This window comes from Nymphaea colorata, chromosome 9 (assembly GCF_008831285.2).
Source record: "Nymphaea colorata isolate Beijing-Zhang1983 chromosome 9, ASM883128v2, whole genome shotgun sequence".
In the NCBI taxonomy this organism is placed as follows: Eukaryota; Viridiplantae; Streptophyta; class Magnoliopsida; order Nymphaeales; family Nymphaeaceae; genus Nymphaea; species Nymphaea colorata.
The window spans coordinates 2,324,016-2,335,454 of NC_045146.1; the positions used below are offsets into that span (position 1 = coordinate 2,324,016).

Genomic DNA, 11,439 nt, shown 5'->3' on the forward strand with positions numbered 1-11,439 from the left:
ATATCCAATGCCACATGTGGTACCTACACCAAACTTAAGCCGGCGACTCAAATACTCTTCAACAAAAAAAATCTGGCTTAACACTAGTTTAAAGAATAACGAATATGTAAACCTTGATGTCATCTATCAATCTCTTTTGGCCTACCAACATTGTGTTATTAGAGCACGTAGTCGAAGAAGACATAACATATATTTTTAAATGTATTTTATGATTATATCAAATGTTAAAAAAAATATACACTTATGAGAGTGCATTGATTGTAAGGGACATCCTGCATCACACATAATTGGTAACTATTATGGGATATGGGTACCTTATATAATTTTTTAATAACTATATTATAATTTCAACCTACAAGAATATTCGCGGTTGGCCATACATGAAAATAATGTCATGCGCCTAGCCTAGGTAAATTGAGAGTCTCAGTTGGCAGTCAACAAGAAAAGTGGCAGGACCCTAATTGGAATATAAAGTCTGATAATGGGATTATGGCTAAAAGTCTGGGAGCTGGACGTAGGTTTCTGGCAAAGAAAAATAAAAGGCTCCAGGAAAATATGCGTCCGTTACAACGCGATGAACGCACCCGTCGCTTTCTCCCGCTCGCTCCAGTCGATTGGCAATATATGACGACGAACACTGCTGCTGCTGGTCCTCCACAGGATCGAATTAGTGGGGAGCAGCGACAAGGAAGGAAGAGGAGTCGAGAAATGGGTGAGTGGCGGCCTCTAGATCCCGTTGTTGCTGGCGTCTGTTTTTGCGTTAATGGTGCTCTGTGTTTTCAATGTGCAGGTGCTGCGGAGGAGGAGTACCGCAGCGGCAGCAGTCTGTGGCTTGCTCCGACACCGAGCAAGAGATGGGGGGAGCTGTTCTTCCTTTTCTATACTCCCTTCTGGCTCACTCTCTGCCTTGGCATCGTCGTTCCTTACAGACTCTACGAGGTGCCTCGGATCTCCCGTCCAACCGTTTTCTTTGAAGTTTGTTTTTTTAATTTGAAATTGCTGGCCGTTTTCCTTTCCTTTTTGTTGCTTCTTTTTTCGATTTTTGCGTGGTTTTGGCTTGAGAGGCTTCGTTGTCGTGGGTGTCGTGACGGATGGGTTGCTTGTTGTATGGGTGTTCTCCGGAGTGACTTGTTTGTGGTGTCGCTGTTCTTGGATGTTCTGGTGGATTTTTGGTCTTATGGTTAGTGATGGAGTAGTGTGGGATGGAACACCAACAATGCTGTTTACGGTGGTTGGCATTGTAATGCCGGATTTTTTTTTTTCAATCTTCTCTGTTTCCTGTCTGAAAGTGCGGATTAGTCGCCGCTGGAATTTGGATGCTGTACTATTAGTAAATTGAAGAAGGTTTCATTCTCTCTCTCTCTCTCTCTCTCTCTTTCTATCATAGAGCTAAGTTGACATCGCGTAGTGGCATGCCTTTTCTGAATTGGATGTTGTGATGATGGACCTGCATATGTGGGAATCCTCCCATAAGCATCCGTGTCAAAAACTTCATGTACCAAAAAGAAAGAAAGAAAAAAAAAAACGAAATTATGTGTATTTTCAGCGTCTTTTGAAGCCCAGAAGTTAAAGTTTCTTATTTGGTCTCTTGATTTGCAGAGCTTCTCAGAACTGGAGTACCTGCTTCTGTCATTGGTTTCTGCTGTTCCTTCTTTTATGATACCGACGATTCTAGTTGGGAAGGTTCCTCTCTGATCACCTCTTCTTTATAGTTGGTATTTCTGTTTTCTGTTGGGTTTCGCACACAGGATCACGATTCATCATATTTCTTTTTTGGGGTATTAATGGCAATAAAAGCTGCTCTCATGAGAGTGTGCAACAAAACATGAGGCTTCAATGACAACGTCATGTGGACGTGGTGAGCTCTTCAGTGTCTTTGTCACTGAATCGTTATCTGCTAGCTCAATTTAATCTAACCTTTTGTGTTCAGTAATAAGCAGTAATAAGCATTGCGATTCCATGTGCCTCAAGTAGGTCCCAAGAATTAAATGTGTTTCCTCAGGGATTGATAACTGTAGTTGCTAATTAACAATGCAATCAAGCAGATATAGTCAAATCTAACATTTTTTCTGTTCTAAATCTTTGGTGTCTTGAAGAATATCTTAGACTCATTTGGGAAATCACCGACTTTCTTTGAAAATGTAGTATCCAGAGCAATTGAGAACATGCATATTCACCAAAAGAAGTTCTAGGTGGGTACTGACTCTTCACAAAATGAGAGGTGTGGGCCACTATTGACTACTTGATGGCTTCCTAGTGGGAACAACCAAAAGTAGTATCTACACCTTTCAGCAAAAAATATTAGTTATTAGATTCAAGCACTTCTTGAAGTTCTGCACTTTGAGTTTGAGCTTTTAAGTAGTTATTCATGGCTCCAAAAAATTGACTTCAGGATGCTTCTTTCAGGAAGATGGTGGCAAACATTGGAAAGACCGTTACTGGGTAAAGGTCAGTGTCTTATCCTGCTAAACTCTTAGAACCTGATGATGTAACAATCTGTACGTAGATGATGTCTTGTAGGAATTTGAAACTATTTTTATCCTATCAATGATAGTCATTTAGTTTACGAGATTGACAGAAATTCTTGGACAAATTTACACTTCAAAAATTTAACGAGTGATGAAGATTCACTTTTTGGCAATGCCTCTATGCTTGACATAACATGAAAACACAAGAGACAATGAAGATAGCCCCAGCATGATCTGTTTTGCATATAGGATTGTCGTAGGTAATGATATTAAGAAAAGACCTTTCTCAGTTGCTCTGTCCTTTTTGTGAAGGTTCTTTTCTTGATTAAATGAATGAGACAGAAAACCTAAGGCTATTGAAACAAATTCTTCATTATTTACAATGTATGATTTGGCTTATTTCTAACATGAATACTTAGTTTCTGGAAAATATTATTGCAAAAGTTGTCCTTGTTCTGGGTGATGGATACTGACTAAATAATAACATGTGTATGTGAATGCTGCTAATCATATGTCTATATATTTGTTCTAAGTGCAATTCAGCTATAATTAACTTTTTAAAATTGAAGGCAATATGAACTATGATGAATTCCTGATATGTCATTTAGAGTGGCCAATCAGTTGTTCTCCTTTGTGATGCTCATTGCATGTTTGATGCTTCTTGTTCTTTTGGTAAGCAGAATGCTGCTGAAGCCAACATATTGATTTGGTCCACGACAATTTGAGCACCCAGATTTTTGTAATTGTCACTCTGTCTTAACCACCTAATTTTTGTACTATAACTCTGTGGCAGGCCAGTTTGTGGATTTCAATATTTAGTTATGTTGGCAATTATTTCTGGACTCACTATTTCTTCACCGTTCTTGGAGCATCCTATACTTTTCCATCTTGGAAGATGAATAATGTAAGTATAAAGAATTACTCTAAAGAGGACAAAACAGTTGCTTTTCCACTCTACTGCTTTCATTTTCTTATTGCATTTAAGGGTTTTGAAAAGAATGAGGCAATTCCATTACACATAGGAAGGAGCTTAGCTCATTTCTTTTACATTTAGAACAAGCATTAATGTTCAATTCTGGAAAAAGAACAACTCACATAAGTAGGATTAGCAACCGTTTTGGTTGACATAACTTGAATATTGCAGTTCTTATCTGATATCTCGAAGTTCCAACTTTAAGCTCATGATTTTAGGTTCTCTTCTATTTCCTTTGGATCATAAACCACTTATAGGTTGCACACATGATCCAAGTAGTAAATATTCTTGGTTCTGGTAGGATGTTTACAATTGAGAATTGTGACTGGTTACTGATGCTGGTCTGTTTATTGCTGTCTAGACGTGGACCTGGAACCAGTCCTGCCTAAGTCAGGTCTGATGGACCCTGGTCCTTGTACCCACTACACCTCATAGTGGTACTTGGATCTGGAGGTTTGAACAGACATGCCTTAGCAGATGAACCATGCTTGTAACCATTAGGAAAGTTGAAGATTTGAAATATGAAATATATGTCCTGAAATTTGAAATATAAAATATACGTACTCATAACAAGGTCTATCTGGTACTCTGTTGTAAAGACTGAAGCCATTTGAACTGGTGACTACATATTCACCTTGATCAGGTTATCCTTTAATCTTGAGTTGCTTCCTTTACAGCACCATAATTAACATTCTAGGATGATTTTTCTTTTTTTAACTTTCATTTGTCATTAATTGTTTTTTTTTTTTCTTTTTAACTGACATTTTAAAATTTTTACTCCATGCAGGTGCCGCACACAACATTTTTTCTTACACATGTCTGTTTCTTATTTTACCATGTCACGTCTAATATGACTCTAAGGCGGCTACGTCATTCTATCTCAAATTTGTCGAAGCTGAATCAGTTAATTATTCAAGCAGTGTGGATTTTACTCCTCTCCTATTTCATAGCCTTCTTAGAGACCTTGGCTATTGCCAATGTATGTTAAGAAAACTGATCCTTGACTTTGATATTCTTGTTGATATATTAGTCATGATTACATGCTCAACGACAAATTTCTCACTCATAAAGGTTGAAAATAAAACCATTTTATGCAATGAATCTGATGAAGAAAATTCTTTGATGCAGTTTTAAATAAAATTGCTTTTTCTTGGGTTTTCCTGTTTGAGAACCCTACTTTTCATAGTACTTGTGTTTACTTTGTTGAAGAGAAAAGTAGAAACTGAAAACTTGGTTGACATAATCTTTGGAAAATTTTTCCATTATATTGATTGATTATTTTTTGAATAATAAAAAAGTACAGAAACTAATTTTCTGTTTCTAGGTAAAGCAGTGGATTAAGAGTAAACATGTGTCATCAGTAGGCCACCAGCACTGTTTGTTCGTTATATTGTTCCTTTCAGGTTTAACTGGAGATGGACATGAAGCAAGATGTGTCAAAGTGATGGGGAAAAAGTAGCACAGGCAAGAAAAAAATAACATTAACATCTGCCACAGTTAAGTTAACGTAGGATAAGCCTGGCCATGAAAATCTCCACAAACAAAGTATGTGCTTCTGGTAACAAGGATGGCCTGTAGCAGTAGGTTGGTGCCTCCACTTATGAAGAATGTAAATGGTGGCATTTCACTGCCTGATATTGGTAAATTTTCAACGTACACCAATCTTTTTAAGAAAAACTTTACTAAACCGTACTTATTACAGTGAGGAGGGCAGCTGGCACAGGTGACCAATGAGTCAACATTGCTCCACTTACCTCATCAAGTAGGAATTAGGTAGAAAAGTATCAAAATCTTATTCTGATCTATGTTTCAAAATTCAAAGTGACCAATGGACATTGAAGATCTCTCAAGGTTTTTTTCTTGTTTTTCTGCTGCTGCTGCTAGTGCTTTTGCAAGCATTACTATATATGACTCGTTGACTATTACTACTACTAGTACTATTTTGCCGCTGCTGCTGCTAATTTTTCAGTTTGTGACTGGTTGCTTTCTTATTGTACATCCATCTAATCAAAATTAAATGATAGCAACCCAACTCCAAGGTTATGCTGAACACATGTTCCTATGTCATTTTTGGTTCCTTATTTGTGTCTGTTTAGCCACTAGTATAACACATGTTTTATACTTGGAAGTTCAGAAACATTTTGATAAATCACGGGTACCCAACGTAAAAGTGGATTCTGCACTAAAATTTTTCTCTTCTGCCTGTTTTTGATCTGAAATTAGGTTGAGGCAATGAACTTGCTTACTGTGTTTTATCCTCAATCCTTTTCCAGAGAAAGTTTTATGTGCCATTCTCACATTTATGTTGAATGATCTGCAGTTCCCGTACTATGAGTTTGTAGATCGCTCAGCAATGTACAGAGTGGGATCATTGTTCTATGCAATTTACTTTATAGTTAGCTTCCCCATGTTCATAAGGTAAGATACTGACAGAAAAAATATTGTGAAGCTTTGAGATTCTACATCATTTATAATTTCTTTTACAAATAGAGTTTTGTTCTTTTCTTTTGCAAGACAATATATGCTTCTAAATTTCAGTTTAAAATGCATAACTTACAAAATAGCACAGATGCAACAGATGCACACACACACACATTTATCACATCATTTGAGATTTGCTGCATCTTTAGAATGAAGAATACATAAAAAGTATGAAAAGCTGTTTAGGAAGCAAATCCTGCTCACCATTATTTTGCAATTACCCTATCTTGGACTACTTTTTGGTCTTCAAAGTTATTTTCTTGCTCCTGAATTTGATTAAAAACATGTGAAATGTACACGAGACCAGATCAAATTTTCTGGATAAAATTCCAATAATATCAATTCTTAGAGTTGGAGTCCATAATAAGACAGGAAAACATTTAGAAGTATATGTTTCCCACCACTCGCTCTTTATCTGTAAAGGGCCATGAATGTGGTTCAACTTTTATAAAGGAAAAAAGTGGACATACGGTGGGCAGCACTAAATTTAGACAGAGACAGAGGAACCTGTATAACCCAAACCACCTAGGTCAGAGACAAAAACAGACCACTTAAATTTATGTGACAAAATATTTCAGAAAAAGATAAGCATTTAACATGTTTATGATTACTAATTTAGTGTAAAACATGTTCTAATTCAAGTTATTTTCAAGAAAATGTTGATTTTTCTAATACCAAAATTTTAGCCGTCTAAAAGCCACTAATCTTTCTATGATTAGAAAAGCACATCTAAAACCTAAAAATGATTGAACTAATATATGTTTATATTAAAATCACACTTAAGCATAGCAACAAATATCATTTTCAGGTTTTAAATCACTAAGTTTTTTTTGGGTATAACATGGCAGCGTTAAAAATCTCAGGAATTAATAAGAAAAGATCCTAAACATAAATGTGAAAATAACAATCTGGTAATTAAAATGTAAAAAACATGAAAAAAGTGAAAACGTGAAAAAAAACCCCAAAAAACAAAAAAATGCAAAAAAGAAGTGTTTTTTCATTTTAGCATTTTTTCAAAAAGACGCTTTTTGTACCTTTTTCAGCTGGCTTGTTTTCAATGTTTTGAACGTGTTTCGTAAAAAAAAAAAAAGTGTTTTCTGTGGTTATGCTCTTAAGATCATACCTACCAGTTACATTGCACAGAAAAAATATTGATAATTTAGTTAAGGTGATCTGGTTCTTGTCCCTGGCCTACGTGGTGTCTCACTTATGCCAACTAGAATGATATCCATTATGCCCACCACTTAGTTTCTTGAAAGGGCCATGGTAAAATCCATCTTTTGCAAAAGAACAGTAAGTGGTGAGACGTGTGCATGTGTGTGTGTGTGTGTATACGTTGACCAAAGTGAGGTCAACTTGATATTGCATGTGTGTTCATGCGTGTTATACAAGTTCATTAAAGGTAACTTTCAGCTGGTGTTATGAGGATTGGGAGAATCATTTATTCAACAAAGTTTGAAATATTTACGATGCTGCATATGCTGCTTGCCAGCTGAAGTGCCTCACTCCACTTGTTCATTAGGCAGAGCCCCTTAATGAGGTGAACTAAGACTGTCAATTCTGGAATGCAGCCTCGGCTTATCATATCACTATACAACTCAAAATTTTCTCGACTTTAGATGCCAAACATAGGGCCTAAATTAAGGAGGAGTATGTTTTCCTATAAAAAGATGAATGCACAGGGGAGGACTGCAGTACCTCCTTATGCAATTCAAGAGCCACCTCCAACCTACCACCTTTACAGAGGGCATCAAGAAGAACACCATAAGCAGGTAGAATTGGTACAGAGCTGTATCTTGTAATCTCATCTAAGGGGCCAAGGGAAGCTATAAATTCTTTACTGAACCCTTGAATTACTTCACCGTACCCTATTGAATGCTCTGGCCAGTATATCTGTTCCATCTCATCTAGAAAATTACGTGCTTCATCTAAAAGTCCAGCAGCACAGCAATGGTTTATCAGTACCTATACGTGACCAGATTTGGAGCACAAACTTTCTTGGTCATTTGTTCCAACAGATCAAGACAAACATAAATCTTACCAACCTTTCCATATCCATCTATGATTGCAGTATAAGTCACAACATTTGGATGGCATCCCTTTTCCTTCATCATCAATAGAAGTTTATGAGCTTCATCTGTTTTTCCTATTTTGCAGAGACCATCAATCATTTCAGTGTATGTTATGACATTAGGGGCACACCCATTCTCTAACATCTTAGATAAGACCTTTAATGCAAGATCAAGCCTTTTATCCTTGAATAATCTGTCCATTAAGGAGCTGTATGTGAACACATTGGGACTGTACCCACGTGCAGCCATCAGTTGGAAAACCCTTTGTGCCTCATCCAACTTCCCAAGCTTGCTGAACCCATCAATGAGTGCATCGTAAACAACATGATTAGGTTCACAGCCATCTCTTGACATGGCTTCCAAGAGGTCTTTAGCCTCAACCACCTTGTGGGCTTTACACAAACCATCAATTAAAGCACCATAAGTCACTACATTTGGCTTCATATCTGTGTCAGCGGCACCTGGTTCAAAATACATTTCAATATCATGAATGCTCCCACTTCCTCGCATCCTAGCATATATCTGGCAAGCCTTGTCAACATTCCCAGCCTTGCAATGTCCATCAATAAGATCAGTATATGTGACTATATTTGGAGTGCAACCTTCAGCCAGCATCACTTCAAAAAGTTTGTTTGCCTCAAAGACCTGTCTTGCTTTAAGATAAGCATGTATCAGTGTTATAAGTGACAACATTTGGATGAGAGCCGTTGCTTACCATCTCATTTCACCATTTCCTAGCCTGTTGAAGAAGTCCAACCTTGCAAAAATTGTCAATCAGGATTGTATAAGTAAAAACATTAGGAACAATGTTGTTTTTCTTCATTTCTTCAAACAGATGCAACGCTCTCTCAACCTTCTTGGACTGACAGAGCAATTCAATCACTTTGTTGTAGGTACTTGTTTCTGGCATGAACCCTCTGCACATCATTTCCCCTATGATTCTGTATGCCCTGTCAGGTTTTCCATGACCACAAAGACACCGAGCAATGTGTTCCACGTTTATCTTATTCAGTACATATCCAGCATCAAGCATTTCGGCATATATAGCTTCAGCCAATTGCATATCTTCAGCACCTGGAAGATCCTCTTTATCACATATTCCACCGACCAAGATATTGTATGCCACATATCCAGGGTGGTGACCCGCACCAGACATTTTCTTTAGCATCTTGTATGCATATGCATACTCGCCTGATTTGCAAACTGCGTGCATAGAGCAGTTAAAAACACTAACAACCTTCAGAGATAATTTGATTAAAAATTTTCTTACATCTACCCGACTGCCTAGATTTCAAAAGCCCGATTATAATCGTCCCATAAGTAACTGAATTAGGAAAACAGGAACTTGAACGCATGAGATGCAAGAAAGCTACTGCTTCATCCATCATAGATGCTTCACACAACCCCCGAATCATTTTCGTATACAAAACAGCATCAGGTACAATTTCTTCCTTATCAATTAATCTGAGTGTGTCCTTCCATCTACCTTTTTTGCACAATGAACGCACAAAGCAACCAAGCGTGAAACGATCCACTTCAAAAGCTGAAGCTGTCATCTCGTTATACACAGCCAAAGCTAAATCCATGCGTTCTGCCATGAGAAGGACGTGAATCAGCGCAATGTAAGTAGTCTTTGTGGCCTATAACCAAAGTCCTTAAACCTCCCAATCTCTTCTAGAGCCTGGTTCTACATTCCATTTCGACAACACTTCGTAATCAATATATTGAGAAGCTTACCGAGAATTTCATCATCTCCATCCCTAAATTCCAATAGGAAACACTCCAGTATCTTAGTTCTTTTAGCATTCATCGAAATATCTAAAAGCGCATTATATGCCAAACTGCTATGACGGTAGCCGATTTGCCTCCCAGCCCAAATAAAAAACTTTACGCAAGGCTCCGGTAATGTCCAGAAAACCTTCATTTTAGTCAAATATGGCAAGAAGAAACAAAAATTTCTAGTTACTTTGGAGGCAGATATCACTACTGGCATGAGGCATGAGATATAATGCCAACTTCTAAACCATCTAAGACTGATGTGATTTATTCTAATCTTTTCCTGATGTAATGTGATCAATTTAAGAAACACATCTGATGAACTTAAGCATCAACTAGTCTAGCATTCTGCTGGAGTTATTGAAAATTGTTTCTTGGTTTCTGTCTTTTGCTTTTTCTTTCTTTACTTGAGAGCAGCTTAGTTTTGCATGGTTGGTGAATATACAACTCCTGGATGCTATACAGTGGCTTTATCATCTTGTATTCAAAATCATTAACTGTTGTTGTTAAGTGCTTAGCACCAAAAACATGACCAGCACTATACTGCTGCCTAGATGGTGCTCTACAGTTAATATATTAAAGGATGTATCGGAACAGTTTTGTCATTCCTAGTAAAACATTCTGCACCAAAAACCAGACGCACACTTCACTCAATCTGATTGGTGCTTTATATTATACTAAAATTCAGGGACTAGTTTCTTTTGCTCCAAGAACCAAAGAGGCACTGTACTGCTGTCATGGATACAGAAATTTGGGGATCCTCCTGATTTTAGCAGTAGTGGAAAAATTTTGAGAAAGAACATTCCATTAACTTAGAAAATGAGGAACTTTTTCGGAAGCCTGGTCTTTAAGCACAAGTTTTGCCGTCTTCATTACAATCAATTACTACCTGAACTTAAGACCTTTTTTTATTTTGACAGACTAGATGAGAAACCAAATGACTCCTGGAGCCTGTCTAGAGCAGCTATTGATGCATTGGCAGCAGCAATGCTTGTAACAATAATATTGGACATGTGGCGCCTCTTTCTTGGGCCTATAATTCCAGTTCAAGACAAAGATCAAGGCTTACCAAAAGGTCTTCCGTGGTTTCCATGAAAGTTACAGGAGCTGCAGTTTTGCTGTTGAAGTTTACGGTCAACTTTGTTGGCTATTTGCATTTTCATTAGCCTGTAGGCTTCCCTTGTCTTATTTTTTTATAGAGGCAACTCAGTCTCTGTTTGTTTCTGAAATTCACCCTTAACTGTTGTAAATTAGCGGGGTACCTCTTTTAAAAGTTGGGAGGTGACAATGCGAATCAAATACTGATGAGAAAACTATTAACTTTATTTATTCAACCTGAATTTTCATTTGTTCTCGACATCCATCTTTGTTTCACTCGAGTTTTTCAGTAGCATGTTTTTATCCTTTTTCCCATTACTTAGAAAAGGTGAGTCACAAGTTCAGAAACAAGATACAATCATTACCGCCTGGACACTGCCTCATGCCAGTAGTGATATCTGCCTCCAAAGTTACTAGAAATTTTTGTTTCTTCTTGCCATATTTGACTAAAATGAAGGTTTTCTGGATATTAATATGATTAAATAACATAAACTTCTACATGTTTTCCTATGGATTTCAACTCTAAGCATTGATATTATTGGAATTCCATCCAGAAAATTTGATCTGGTCT

General features: G+C 37.2%; 2 protein-coding genes across 3 annotated transcripts; one reads left to right on the forward strand and one right to left on the reverse strand.

Moving 5' to 3' along the window:
• Nucleotides 1–573: 573 nt before the first annotated feature.
• LOC116260419 (cycloeucalenol cycloisomerase) lies at nt 574–11,127 on the forward strand. Of its 2 annotated transcripts, none has more exons than XM_031638756.2 (8): nt 574–712; nt 791–939; nt 1,600–1,683; nt 2,393–2,448; nt 3,262–3,372; nt 4,229–4,420; nt 5,762–5,859; nt 10,691–11,127. In XM_031638756.2, exons 2-8 carry the CDS (start codon nt 855–857, stop codon nt 10,863–10,865), a joined length of 801 nt encoding a protein of 266 aa, XP_031494616.1. In that variant the 5' UTR covers nt 574–712; nt 791–854; the 3' UTR covers nt 10,866–11,127. The 2 variants fall into 2 exon arrangements, with proteins under 2 accessions (XP_031494616.1, XP_031494615.1); XM_031638755.2 differs by having other exon boundaries at nt 580–712; nt 2,407–2,448.
• Nucleotides 5,872–10,683, reverse strand: LOC116260418 (pentatricopeptide repeat-containing protein At1g06710, mitochondrial-like). Its single transcript, XM_031638754.2, is given in 6 exon segments — nt 5,872–7,527; nt 7,530–7,886; nt 7,889–8,673; nt 8,675–9,226; nt 9,228–9,630; nt 9,633–10,683. Coding segments are annotated over 6 exon segments (2,616 nt in total). The 5' UTR covers nt 9,988–10,683; the 3' UTR covers nt 5,872–7,363.
• Nucleotides 11,128–11,439: the final 312 nt, after the last annotated feature.